Source organism: Gekko japonicus, unplaced genomic scaffold (genome assembly GCF_001447785.1).
Source record: "Gekko japonicus isolate JY-2015 unplaced genomic scaffold, Gekko_japonicus_V1.1 scaffold48, whole genome shotgun sequence".
NCBI classification, from domain to species: domain Eukaryota; kingdom Metazoa; phylum Chordata; class Lepidosauria; order Squamata; family Gekkonidae; genus Gekko; species Gekko japonicus.
This window is the reverse complement of record NW_015174273.1, coordinates 124,076-137,977: the sequence shown is the minus strand read 5'-3', so window position 1 is coordinate 137,977 and position 13,902 is coordinate 124,076. Positions and strand designations below refer to the sequence as shown.

The following is a 13,902-nucleotide window of genomic DNA, read 5'->3' as shown; positions in this document are numbered from 1 at the left end:
TCCCCATGAGCAGCATTGGGGGAGGCATTTGGGGCTGCAGTGTTGTGCTCCACTAACAAAGGATACAAGCCATTGACATATATGGTACTTTCACACATGCCAAATAATGCAATTTCAAGCCACTTCCAATGCACTTTAGTGATCGTTTGCAAGCAGATTTTCCCGTTTCACTCAGTAAATCCAGTTGCAAAGTGTGCTGAAAGTGCCTTGCTCAGTGTTTATGAGAGTGCCTATTGGACATGCATAACTGGGTACAAAGTTGCAAACACAGTAGATCAGCCAAAACAAAACAAAACACAATTCTAGGGGAAAATAACTCCCAAATTATTTTTAAATTCATGCTGATATAACCCCATGTCAGAAAATTTAAGACTTGTGTACAATTTTGAACACTGTCCCCCAAAATATAAACATAGAAACACCATCTAGTCCAACCCCCTGCACAATACAGGAAATTCACAGCTACCTCCCCCCCACACATACCCAGTGACCCCTGCTCTATGCCCAAAGGAAGACAAAAAACCTCCAGGATCCCTGGGCCAATATGGCCTGGAGGAAAATTTCTTCCTGACCCCAATATACCCCCAAAATACAATAATAATGAATGGAAATAAAACTTACAGTTTAGCTGTAATAAGAAGAATCAGTGCAACAAAAGAGCCCTTTGTTAGTTTCTTTATTTGGCCCACCATGGTGAGCCCCAAATAAAAAAGTGCTGAGCCAGAAAATGAACTCCCGAGTCCATCAAGGAAGTTTTCCAGATATTCCGGAACCTTTTGGGCAAGAAGGAAATTTGAGGCAATTCCTATGAAGACCATAAATACAATGGGGTTCTGCAACACTCGAAGAAGTCCAAGCCCCAGTATCTTGATCTTGCTGAGAGAAGCAGTCTGAGTGTCCCTGGATTTCTGGATTTCACAGAAGATAAATCCTAAGGGATTTAGCATCATAAGAGATATCGGCGCGACCAGGTAAATGTACTGGAGATATTCTGGATACGTGGTCTGATATAAAGCTTCAACTAGGGGGGGGGAAGTTTAAAAGAAACAGACAAAACTGCCATTAACAAGGATTTTCATAAAAGTGATTACACAGTAACATGTCTATATTTTGCAATATAAAGTCTTAATTAAACAGCACGGGATCCAAATAGTTTTCATTTGCTTGTGGAAGCCATGTACCTCCCATGGTACATGGAGAATTCTTATTATGCAAGCCATCTGAATTAGGAAATTAAAATCTTGTTCAAAGAGTGCACTGAGTGCATACACATGTATGCAATGACTTCCACATTACAGAGAGTCATGGGTTCTACGGCTTTCCAGTTGTGTCTCCCTCGTACACTTTAACATACAAGCAGTTATGGCTTTTCACCTCTCATGGCCATAATAATTAATAGGCCATAGTCTAGCAATGAATTCCATTGAATAATATTAACTACTGATGAAATTGAGTTAAATCTGCTGGTAGAATTAGCATCACCCTGACATCAGGCAGGGCTCTTTTTGTAGCAGGAACTCCTTTGCATATTAGGTGACACGCCCCCTAATGTAGCCAATCCTCCCAGAGCTTACAGAGCTCTTCTTACAGGGGCTACTGTAAGCTCTTGGAGGATTGGCTACATTAGGGGGGGTGTCGCCTAATATGCAAAGGAGTTCCTGCTACAAAAAGAGCCCTGCAACCTGGATAGCCCAGGCTTGCCCCATCTCATCAGATCGTGGAAGCTAAGCAGGGTCAGCCTTGGTCAATATTTAGATGGGAGACCACCAAAGAATACTAGGGTTGTGATGTGGAGGCAGGCAATGGCAAACCACCTCTGAATGCCTCTTGCCTGGAAAATTCCACCAGAGGACTCCATAAATCAGATGTGACTTGACAGCAAAAAAAGAGAAAAGAATTATCATCTTACACAGTATCAGAACTTGTTTCAGTTTTGCTTTTAGGAGACTTCAAAAAGGAATGTCCACAGTACAGTCACCAATGTGCCATGGTGCATAACTGTGAGCACAGGGAGTGTCACAGAGAGAACAGGCATCATTTACCCAGAGGAACCCTCCTCCATGTTAGATGTGGGAACAGATTACTGAAATGCATTCTACGTGGGCTGCCCTTAAAGGTGACTTGGCAGCTTCAGCCGGTACGCAACATGGAAGTCTTACAGCTACTGTAACCTGTTGTTTATCTCTTTATCACAACACAGCCCGACCCGGATACTCCAGGCTAGCCCAATCTCATCAGATCTTAGAAGTTAAGCAGTGTAGGCTTAATATTTGGAAAGGAGACCTCCAAGGAATACTGAGGTTCTGACACACAGCCAGGCAATGGCAAACCACCTCTGAACGTCTCTTGCCTTGAAAACCCTACAGGGTCACCATAAGTCAGCTGCAAGTTGAAGGCAAATAAATAAACACCGATTCACTACCTGCTTCTGGGTTCAATTCCAAGTAATGCTGCTTACCTTTAAAGTTCCACATATCTGAAAGGTCTCCTCTCCCTAACTCATGCACCAGCTATATCTTCCCTGTAATGCCTTTGCTCAGAGCATATGCATTGCTACTCAACAAAAGACTCAGGGGTTCTACCACTTTCGGGGGGGCGATCTGCTGCTGGCTAGCTGGGGGAGTCCTGCCCCTGAAGAGCCTCGTCGTGCCCAACGTGATGATGTCACCCCCTATGTCACAAGCTATTGTAGGAAAAAGGTGCTTCTAGGGAGGGGAAACAGGAAACAGTGGGGGAAGGGGGAAATGAGATCTGCCCTGCAAGTCTTAGCGAGTTCTACCTTTGTCCATGACTAATCACTATTTTTTTTACATTATAACATTCAGAAACTCAGCGTACTTTTCCCAGTCAAGTACTATGACTTTCCCATAAAGGGCTAGTTTGACAGCCATACACGGCCTGAGCTCAAGGTACAGGGTAGCCATTCCCCATGTCCGGGCAGGGAATCCCCTAGTTTTGGGGGCTTTTGACCACCGCCAGCCAGCGGTCAGCAGGGAAAACCCCACCTCTAAACAGCAACGTTGCCATGCGATGTCCCCGACACGCTGACGTCACGTGGAAGTGATATCATCACAATGCATGGCGACACTCTGATTTTTGGGCAAAACTCTATGATTTGACCCCAATTTTGCCATGGAGTTTTGCCCCAAAACCAGAGCATCTCCCCCAATGTGATTACATCACTTCCGGGTGATGTCCCCACCCACTCCCAGAACACCACCCCCCAGATCCCCCCCATCAGCAAGACGAAGGGACCTGACAACCCTACCAAGGTATCTGGATGACTGCTTGCTCCTACAGAAACCTGTCCACCAGTTAAGGTCCACATCAAAGGTCTTTCAGAGAACGGATTAACAGCTACTGAGAAGAAGGGTTTTTCTATAACAATGCACCAACTATGGATTCCCTCTCTTGTCAAACTTTCCTCAAGCCTACTTTAGCATCTTTTAGGTATCAGGTGATTCTGTCTCATTCACTCATCATAATAACATCTTATTTGATGGTGACTCCCCCTCCCCCAACTTGTTAATGTGTTTTATTGCATAGGTTGCTTAATATATGATATTGCTTTTTTACAATTTATAGATTTGTAAGACACTTTGGGTGATTTTTCTTTAAGCGGGCAGGACAGAAATATTTAGATAAATGAAACAGATTCATGTTTGGTGTGTTGTTTTTTTGCTCCATTAGATGGGTCCCATGAACTAGTCCAATGCTGTACAGATATTGTACATTTCAGAGTCACAGAAGCATTACTTATTTCTGTGAGAGTAAAGGTAAAGGTTCCCTTACTCGAAAGCCAGTCAAATCTGACTCTAGGATTGAGGTGCTCATCTCCGTTTCAAAGCCGAAGAGCCAGCACTGTCTGAAGACGTTTCCGTGGTCATGTGGCCGGCATGACTAAACACCAAGGCGCACGGAACACTGTTACCTTCCCACTGAAGTGGTACCTATTTATCTATTTGCAATTTCTTGCTTTCGAACTGCTAGGTTGGCAGGAGCTGGAACTAGAGACAGGAGCTCACTCCGTCATGTGGCAACTCAGGTCTCGAACTGCTGAAGTACCGACCTTCCACAGCCTGCAGTTCAGCGTCTTAACCACTTGAGCCACCGCAGCTCCTCTGTGAGAGTACTGCATTGCAAATGAGCAACTTGGCCCACAGCCTTCCCTGCTAGACACATCCCAAAATAAATAGTTGCTCTGGAGACACAGAAGGTATCTATCACACTGTGTCTGTCACTCGGTGTGCCACATCAATGGCAACTTCAATGAGATCACTGGTGCAGACTCAAATGCTAACCTTCTTCAAAGCGTGCGAGAGTGGGTACCACTGTTCCCAGCCAGCTATTCTTTCATCCATGCCAGACACAGGGGTGTCAAACATACAGCCCGTGGGCTGGAACTGACCCACCCAGGGCTCTTATCTGGCCTGTGAGTCTTTACCTTTATTGCCAGATGACTGAGGCTGTACATTATGTCTGTGTATACTGTCCCAGTGCTAATGAGCAATGGGCGGTGGAAGGAAGAGGGTGGTATCTGGGAAATACTTAAAGGAAATACTGTAAGAGTGTTAACGTTTAAAGTATGTCTGTATTTTCAGTAAAAAAATAATATCGTTAATTGGGTTTGCCCGTGTCCTTCATAAAGTTCATATCTCCCATACCTGGCGTTACATTTTATGTGCTCCAAGCATGAGGCCACCAACTTCTGCCCTATTAATTTTACCCACCTGTAATTATAAAGGTGGAACCCAATCATTTATTTTTCTTGGTATTTTGCTGCTATGACCAACTACTAAGACCACTCCTTATGCTACTGGAGGAGTCGAAACAGATGCTATTAACAAAAAGGCCAGTGAGGTTCTGTTTCAAGGACATAAAGTGACCAAAACAGGCAGTACAGAAGATGAACCAAGCACGCGAGATGCAGTATCTGCTAAGAAACAGAGAGACAGACTGAGCCTGCTAGCTAGAGATAAGGTACTCCAATAAGCCCAGTTCCAGCACAAGGGACTGCCCCAGAGCAGAAAGTGCAATTTAATCACCAAACCCATGCAGAAACAATTAAGGAGATTTTTTTCCCCTTTCAGCTTGTATGTCAGCTTTAAATGTCTGGAGGATTACGTGTATAAAAGAAGAGTCAGCAACTCAGGGTCTCTTGGTTAATTCCAGCCCACTAACCTTGAGACACCTGGGGTGATGAGAAAATGGTACAGATGACAACTGAGCTTGCTCCCAGACCATTTAGGGGGTACTGGCCCATCAGGCCTGTTGTTTTTTGGTTTGTTTTGCTGTCAGGTCATAGCTGACTTAGGGTGACATAAGTTTGTGTTTATGGTGACATAAGACACAGTTTGCTGCCTCATGGTGACCCTGCAGGGTTTTCAAGGCAAGAGACTTACAGAGGTGGTTGGCCACTAGCCTGCCTCTGCCACTGTGACCCTGGTATTCCTTGGTGGTCCCCCATCCAAATACTAACCAGGGCCGACCTTGCTTAGCTTCTGAGACCTGACGAGATCAGGCTAAGACAGGGCTGTCCAGGTCAAGGCCATGCTACAGTTATGGAGTTTTATTTACTTGCATTTATATCCTGCCTTTCTCCAAAATGGGGCCCCAAAGCAGCTTAACACTGTTCTCCTCTGCTCTGTCTTATCCTCAGAAATATGGGACAGAGATGGTAGAGAAAGAGGTACTTTTCTCCCTTTCTTACAATACAAGAACTCGTCGTGGGCACTCAATGAAATTAACGAGTAGCAGGTTTAGAACAGATAAAAAGAAGTACTTTTTCACCCAAAGAGTAATTAACATTTGGATTTTCCTGCCACGTTGGTGGTAGCTACAACCACAAACAGCTTCAAGAGGGGACTGGATAAACATATGGAGCAGAGGTCCATCAGAGGCTATTAGCCACAAGGTATGGATGGAAAACTCTTTCTGGGGCAGTGATGCTCTGTATTCTTGGTGCTGGGGGGGGGGGACAACAGTGCTTCTGGAGTTCTGGCCCAGCTGCTGGACTTCCTGATGGCACTTGGGTTTTGGCCACTATGTGACACAGAGTGTTGGACTGGATGGGCCATTGGCCTGATTCAACATGGCTTCTCTTATGTTCTTATCCCTGTGAAGTAGGTTTGGCTGTAGGGTATGACTGGCTGTGACGGACTGTCAAGGGTTAATGCCTAACAGAGTCTGAGAACCTTTCAGTCACAGGCTGTTCAAAGGGAATCCTGTGGAGAGAGTTAGTTAAGAAATGACAGTTGGGAACTGACAGTTGAAGAAGAGACAGTTAAGCACTGACTGTGGACTGGGAAGGAGGCAAAAAGGAGTAAGAGGATCAGAGAGGATCCCCATGACAGCCAGAAAGGGAAATTGCTTAAGAGAGGTAATCCCTGCCAAATGAAAAGGGAGAGAGCTCTTAAAAGAGGAGTGATCCCTGGTCTGTGTATATAGAAAGAATCTGGGAACATGGTTGGCACGTTCCTGCCTTCCAGACTTTAAGAGTCAGTGAAACAGTTATTCCTGTTGGAAGAAGGCTTCAAACTTTGCTAAGCAGAGTGACAGGATACAGATCACTATTTTTTGTAAAGCTTCTATGCTGTATTTTTATTACAGGTCCTTAAGGCAGGTCCATTAAATATATAATATCCAATGCAAGCACATTAAAATTATACATTTTTTAAAAATCCCAACCCAATATTAAATAGTAGATATTGTTGACAACTGTTTAAAAAGTGAACAGGCCCAGGTGTAGGCAGAATTCCACCCTCGTAACACCCCCATCAAAAGGGCTCTGCCCTCTATACTCCCACAGAGATGAAGCAGTTTCCTCTGTTGAACACAAAGTACAAAGGTACATATGTGGAAGATGCTCTGTTAAGATACTCTGAGCCCAAGCTATAAAAGTCAACAGCAACATGCTGAATCCTACCAATCCAACATTTGCAGGATTTCCAGGTACATATTTTTTTTTTTTAAATCACAGATAATTTCTTTTTGGCAAAATAAATCCTGTGGGGGGGGAGGGAAGCACAGGAACTCTGTAGTCAGAAAAAGAACCCACAGCTTGCTAAATGAAAGGTCTGTGTATCATCCACTTACACAGTTTGCATGCTCCCAAAGCCAATACACATAAATAACGTTGCTGGGAAACTGGTGAGGAAGGAGAGGCAACAGGCGAGGTACTCTCTTATCAAAAGTTATAGGATAACTCTTTTCAAAATACTGTCATGCATCCAACCACATAGCTCCAAAGGCTTAAGGAAACTGAAGTTTTCAGAAGGGAGGGTAGCAGCTTTTGCTGACACCCCCCCCCCAAAAAAAATGCAGGTCTCCACTTTGTCCCCTTCCTGTTCCTGGGAGTCCACTGGCTGTCAGGGAACAAAATTTCACGGGCAGGAGTCAGTGGACCATAGCAGATGGGGAAGCAGGGAAGTCTTGCTACCCAAGGTACATAGATCAATTGAGTACATGCCAAGCAATGTTCCCTCGAAACTTTGGAGTCTTGTGAGCAAAAATTCTACTTTGTGAGCTACTGGCATTGAAGTTGTGAGCGAGCGATTTGGCTTCTGCTGAAATTAGTTTGCTCTGGAGCCATCTTTCCTGAGCTAAGACAAAAACGTGTGAGCCGGAGGCTAAGAAACGGTGAGTTAGCTCACACTAACTCCGCTTAGAGGGAACACTGATGCCAAGAGAAGGAAGAGTACTTCTTAGCTCTTGAAAAGGCAAAAGCAGCTTTAATAGGGTTCTTTACTCAGTACTTTACTCCACAAAGGCAAACATTTCATTTTGTTTGCCAGTTTGCCCACTCAGCTTAACAGGAGTTACTCACAGCATTTATGCTATCAGCTGTATTTAAAGAGTACGCAACAGAAGCTTTACTACGCCCTATTAATGATGCCCTCCAGAAACCACCCAGATTAACCCAGTCAGTATGTTCTTTTTACTTTGCACCAGAGAGTCTCAGCTTACCTCTCCCAGTTGAGGACTGTGACCTTCTCATAAAACAGATTAACCATTATTTGCCCTTGCCCATGGACATCAGAAACAGAGCTGCCTTAGAAACCACAGGCGTACCATCCAAGTGAACTGGTAGAAACTCAAAAGCAAAGTTTTCAATACTTTCAACAAAGGTTCTTTGAAGTTCCTCTTTATTTCAAAAAGCGTTGTTTGACCTAAACTTGGGGCTGTGTGTATTAAAGGATTGTGCACAAGTGCTGAAAAATGACAGGCTGGTTTGGGGGGGGGGGTCAACAGTGGGAGGGCTTCTAATGTCCTGGCCCCACTGGTGGACCTCCTGATGGCACCTGGTATTTCTGGCCACTGTGTGATACAGAGTGTTGGACGGGATGGGCCTTTGGCCTGATCCAACATTGGCGTCTCTTATGTTCTTACGTTATGTTAATTTATCATCGGGGGAAAGGCCATGGTTCAGTGGTAGAGCATCTGCTTGGCATGAAGAAGGTCCCCGGTTCAATCCCCTGCATCTTCTGTAAGGATCAGGTAGTAGGAGATGTGAAAGACCTCTGCCTTAGGCCCTGGAAAGCCACTTCCAGTATGAGCTCAATGGACCTGTGGTCTGTATACCCCCTGCTGATCAATGTCTACTGGTTATCCCGAGCCCAAAGGATGTCCACTTAGTCTCAATCAGGGACAGGGCCTTTTCTGTCCTGGCCCCTACCTGGTGGAACATGCTCCCACTTGAGATCAGGGCATGTTCCTCCAGGCTTTTGTTTGAGGCGCTGGACACCCAACTAATTGGCCTCCCTGCATAGAAGCTGTTCTGACCATCTGCCCCATGCAGGGTTCTGGTACTATGTGAGCTTGGTGTGACTCCAGCTACCATCAGTCTGGCTTATGGGAGGTTTGAACTGCTATGCTTATTTCGCCATCTTTTAATGGCTTTAGCTGTTTTTAAGAATTAACTGTATTAATTTGGTTTTGATTATTCATGCACTCTGATGTCACCCACCCGGAGCCGGCTTCGGGAAGGGTGGGATATAAATTTAACTAATAAATAAATCAGTATAAGGCAGCTTCATGTGGGGTTGCCATAAGTTGAGTTAACTCCTGGTGGCAAAGTAATAAGCAGGCACTAAAATTAGGGAAGTGGGACAAGTGGCCCTTCCCTGAGGGAAACAGCTCCTAGTAAAGGGGAGTGATCCCTATCAAGTGGTTAAGAAGAGAGACTGGAACTTGTGTGAATGTCCCTGCCTCACCAACTTAAGTATCTTTGAGACAAAGAACCTTATGCTTGTTTTTTAAGCAGAGACTGCCAAGATATCTCTCTCCTCAGTTTTAACTCTCCTCAGTTATAACTAGACAGCTATCTGAAGAAGTGAGCAGTGACCTGCCACACATTTTGTTAGTCTTTAAGGTGCTACTGGACTCCTGCTCTTTTCTACTGCTACAGACAGACTAACATGGCTACCCATCTTAAAAAGCTACTTGTTTGTGACAAACTATTTATTGTTTATATTTATACAAAGTTATACAATTCCTGTTGCCTGTTCACCTGCTAAGTCCTAGATCTGATACCTACCTGATAGTTTTCCCTCAAAAGAGAAATAGTTTGTTAGTTTTGAATTGCTTTCAGCCACTATCAGACATAGACAAAAGAAGGATTTTAGTCAGTCCCACAGTTCCTTAGGCTGGGTTAGCATCTATCTATATACATTTAAACAACTGGGTGGAACAGACAGAGAAATAAAGAAGAAAGAAGAGGCAAGCCAAGGAAAAGATAAAGGGAACCAAAGGTGACACATTAGAGCAGATTTCAACATGAGAACACACTTGTCACCAAACAATATACAACTGCAATTCTAGGATAAACTGTCAGATAGTGTCGTGAAGATACTACGCTGACATTGCAACATCTTGGAATAAGCCAGGGAAGCCCAACTGAAGCCATAAGCACTGGAGAGCACCAGTTAACTGAGGTCTTATTTGTACAAATTTATTTCAAGCTACCTGTAAGATTTCAGTATAATGTAATGTATTCCTTTCTCAGATTCAAGCAGTAGATATTTCATAAGCAGACAGAACAGTACGCTTGCTGTGTACATAAAGGGTGCATATGCATACCAGGCACAAACACGTCACAAAGTAAATGACAAAAAAACCCCAAGAATACATTTCTTTAAAAAAATGGCTTCTTACCTATAGGATATCCTAGTGCAAAGTCATTGCTCTGAGTGGCAAAAATGGGAAACAGCCCAGCTTTGCTAAACCGCCTCGCTGGAGTGGCTACCAACAACGTTAGGATGAAGACTAAGAAGAATACCGATGCTTTGGCAATCAGGATGCTGTATAGGAAGGACCAATTCACATGGGAAAAATTCAGGATGACCATGTTTTTGAACAACAAGGCAGGGAGAGCAAAGCGAGAGACAAAGTTTCCTAGTCCTTTAGCCTGAGTTGACGTGATTATGTTGGCTCGGCCGGCGATATATCCACAAAGGATTATGCCAAAGCACTGTAACAAGGCGGGGAAGAGCTTACTGATGGACATTGATGGAGAATCGCTAGTGAAGTTGTACCCGAATCTGCCCATGGACATGTTGGCAGAAGAGAGATTCTTCGTCCCGATCTGCGTGAAAACATCCATGATCATTCACCGCTTGTCCCAAATATACAGCATGTGGATCCTGAGCTGTGAAACATAACAAGAAAAGGCAGAGTTACTCTTCAGAGCATGGTATGTTTCACCAATTATCCTAAGTGCATTTTCAAATTCCTACCACGAGCACTTTCACTCATCACCTGGTTTCATTCATCCCTTGAACATTTATCTACCACCAATAGGACATTGGGGAGGGAAGGTGGCTCAGTACAACCTAATCTCGTCTTATCTCGGAAGATAAGCAGGGTCAGTACTCGGATGAAAGACCACCAAGGAAGACTGGGCAGAGGAAGGCAATGGCAGACCACGTCTCCTTCTCACTTGCCTTGAGAGCCCTTTGCTGGAGTCACCATAAGTTGGTTGTGACTTGGCGGCACTTGCGTACATAACAGGGCATTGAGAATAGATGAAATCCCTGCTTGGAAGGGTTACAGAACTAGACTGGGTCTAAGAAGCATTCAAACTGGGTGTGTTTATTTTGCAAACGCATGTGCCACTTTTCCACCACAATTGGATGAGGGCATTCACGGTGGCTTACAGTAAACACAAAAGCAATACAAAAGTACATTATGCAGCGCTGACAAAAGCAGCATCAGTTTTTAAAAGCTGTAAAAACCAAACTAGCATGTAGGCAGATTGGGGTGAAAGGAGAGAAAGAACCTTTCAATATTTTGAAAAATTGCGCCTATGCACCCTGACGTGGATAGCCCAGGTCAGCCCGATCTCATCAGATCTCAGAAGCTAAGCAGGGCCGACTCTGGCAAGTACTTGGGATGGGAGACCTCCTTGGGATACCAGCAGTGGGGAGGCGGGGGCAGGCTTTATTCAGCCACCTCTCTGAATATCCTCCAGGCCTCCAATAGGGGTCAGTCACCAGACACTGCCATGATTTCCAGGTGCACACACACACACGTGCACACGTGCACACACACACACACTCTCATATGAAAAATACAACCCGTCCCAATCAAAACAATATAACAGGGTAATCAACATTGTTTTTTTAACTACGGCTGCAAGAATTGTTTACAAAATTTAGTGGTGAAGTGAGTCCTGAACACAGTTATCGCAATAACCCAGCAATTTTATTTATTTTATTTATTTACATTAGACTTGATATCCCGCTCTTGTCCCATGGCTAGGGTCTCAGAGCGGCTTACAGGGTCCTTCTCCGCCGCCAGGGATCGCTCAAACGCGCACCTTGCCTTGCTCGCCGCCGCCTTGCTCGCCGCCGCCTTGCTCGCCGCACCACCAATGCCGTCCACGCCAGGATCGCCGCCGCCATCATTGCCGCCGTCTCCGCTATCTCCGCCATCTTCAGCCAACCACACAGGGTGCCCCCCACCCCTCTAAGGGTGGGTACCCATTTACCTACTTGCAATTAGGTTGCTTTCGAGACCGCTGGGTAGGCGGGAGCTGGGACGAAGGTCGAGAGCTCACCTCGACCGCGGTGGTACTCGAACAGCCATAGTGGCTGCTCAGGTGATGTTACAGTGCAGGCGTTTAACTGCCTGCGCCACCGCTCCCTGCAACATGTGTACTGGGTAGAAAATCATATTACAACATGGCACTAATTTAAACTATTTTTCCCAAATATGGTTGCTTTCAGGCAGGTCCAAGGTATATTTATAAAATATAACAACTGCGAGCTGTCAAATTGCAAATGGCAACCCCCGGACCATGAGGTTTCAAGGCAAGACATGAGCAAATGTCATTTGCCATTGGTTTCCTCTGCACAGCAAACCCAGTCTTGCTTGGTAGCCTTCCATCCAAATATTAACCATGGCAAACCCTGCTTAGCTTCCAAGCTCTGACGAGGTTGGACTAGACAGGGTTATGCAGGCTGCTATATTTTATAAAACCTTTATTTCAAAATTGTCTTTAAAAAAATGAAAGCATAATCTCACAGAGCACTGAATTCTATGGTTTGCACACAGGCCTGGGTAAGTGTGGAGAAAGCGTCCCAATAACACTTAGACAGGGGCGATGGGTCAGTGGCAGAACATCTACTACAAACACGTAAGGTCCCAGGTTCAATCCCTGGCATCTCCAGTGAAAAGACCAGGTAGACGGTGATGTGAAAGACCTTTGCATGAGACCCTGGTGAGCCCTTGCCTGTCAGTGTAGATAATGCTGACCTTACTAGACCAAAGGTCTGGCTCAGTGCAAGACAGCTCCACATGTTAAACCTTATTTGAATACAGGAGTCCTGACCAACGCTCCCTCTAAGCTCTAGAGTCTTGTGAGCAAAAATTCTGCTTTGTGAGCTACTGGCATGAAAGTTGTGAGTGAGCGATTTGGCTACAGCATAAACTAGTTTGCTCTAGAGCCATCCCTCCTGAGCTAAGACAAAAATGTGTGAGCCGGAGGCTAAAAAAACTGTGAGCTAGTTCACACTAACTCAGCTTAGAGTTAACACTGGTCCTGACAGCAAGATTTCTGAAGAAAAGGGGATGTGCCTTATGTTCCATATACAAAGCATGGCACGGGGGGGAAAGGACCAACATTTTCAACAGTAATTTGTCACACAATCATGCTGTGTACGACACAAACAATTTTTTGTGCACTAACACAACATGTTTAGCCATGTGTAAAGACAAGGAACGAGCAAGGCTGACCCTCGCAGCCAATCTATGAAGCATGCGATCGACTTGGCTGCCTGGCAAATATTAATGCTGTAAACAGAAGAAGGCCTTGTTTCTTTCACCACAACAGTATGAGAAGAAAAGAGTAAGAATCCAGTAGGTACCTTAAAAAATAACAAAATTTGTGATAGGGTATGAGCTTTCGTGAGTCACTGCTCACTTCTTCAGATCATGAGCAGTGACTCACGAAAGCTCATACCTACCACAAGTTTTGTTAGTTTTTAAGGTGCCTACTGGACTCTTACTCTTTTCTATTGTTACAGACAGACTAACACAGCTACCCATCTTGATCCACAACAGTATGGGCAGTTTCATTCTGCCTGCATTTCAGTATTTCATAAGACACTGAGGCCTGAAATCTTAATGCTATCAAAGGGATTGCCAAAATGCTTTTCAAAATCTCATCTTTGATTATTTGCTGGCATAACATTTTTTAACAGAAACATAAGACACCATATCCTCTAGGCTATTGAGATGGAAAAGGAGAAAAGAGAGGTGACTAAAGCAGATAATGTTATTATGCTGGGAGACTTCAACTACCCTCACATTGACTGGGTAAACATGTGCTCAAATCATGCTGTAGAAATGAGATTCCTAGACATCATAAATGACTGTGCACTGGAACAGTTGACCACAGAACCA

General features: G+C 44.6%; 1 protein-coding gene across 1 annotated transcript in view; it reads right to left on the bottom strand.

The window, feature by feature from the left end:
* The window catches only part of GPR155 (G protein-coupled receptor 155), a 56,130-nt gene that overhangs the window by 27,869 nt on the left and 14,359 nt on the right, over positions 1-13,902 (bottom strand). The window contains exons 2-3 of the mRNA XM_015423740.1: positions 10,153-10,645; positions 622-1,021 (exon numbers count right to left, since the gene is read on the bottom strand). Coding sequence (XP_015279226.1) covers positions 622-1,021; positions 10,153-10,606 — 854 coding nt within the window. The 5' untranslated portion in view covers positions 10,607-10,645. The remainder of the gene's footprint in view (positions 1-621; positions 1,022-10,152; positions 10,646-13,902) is intronic.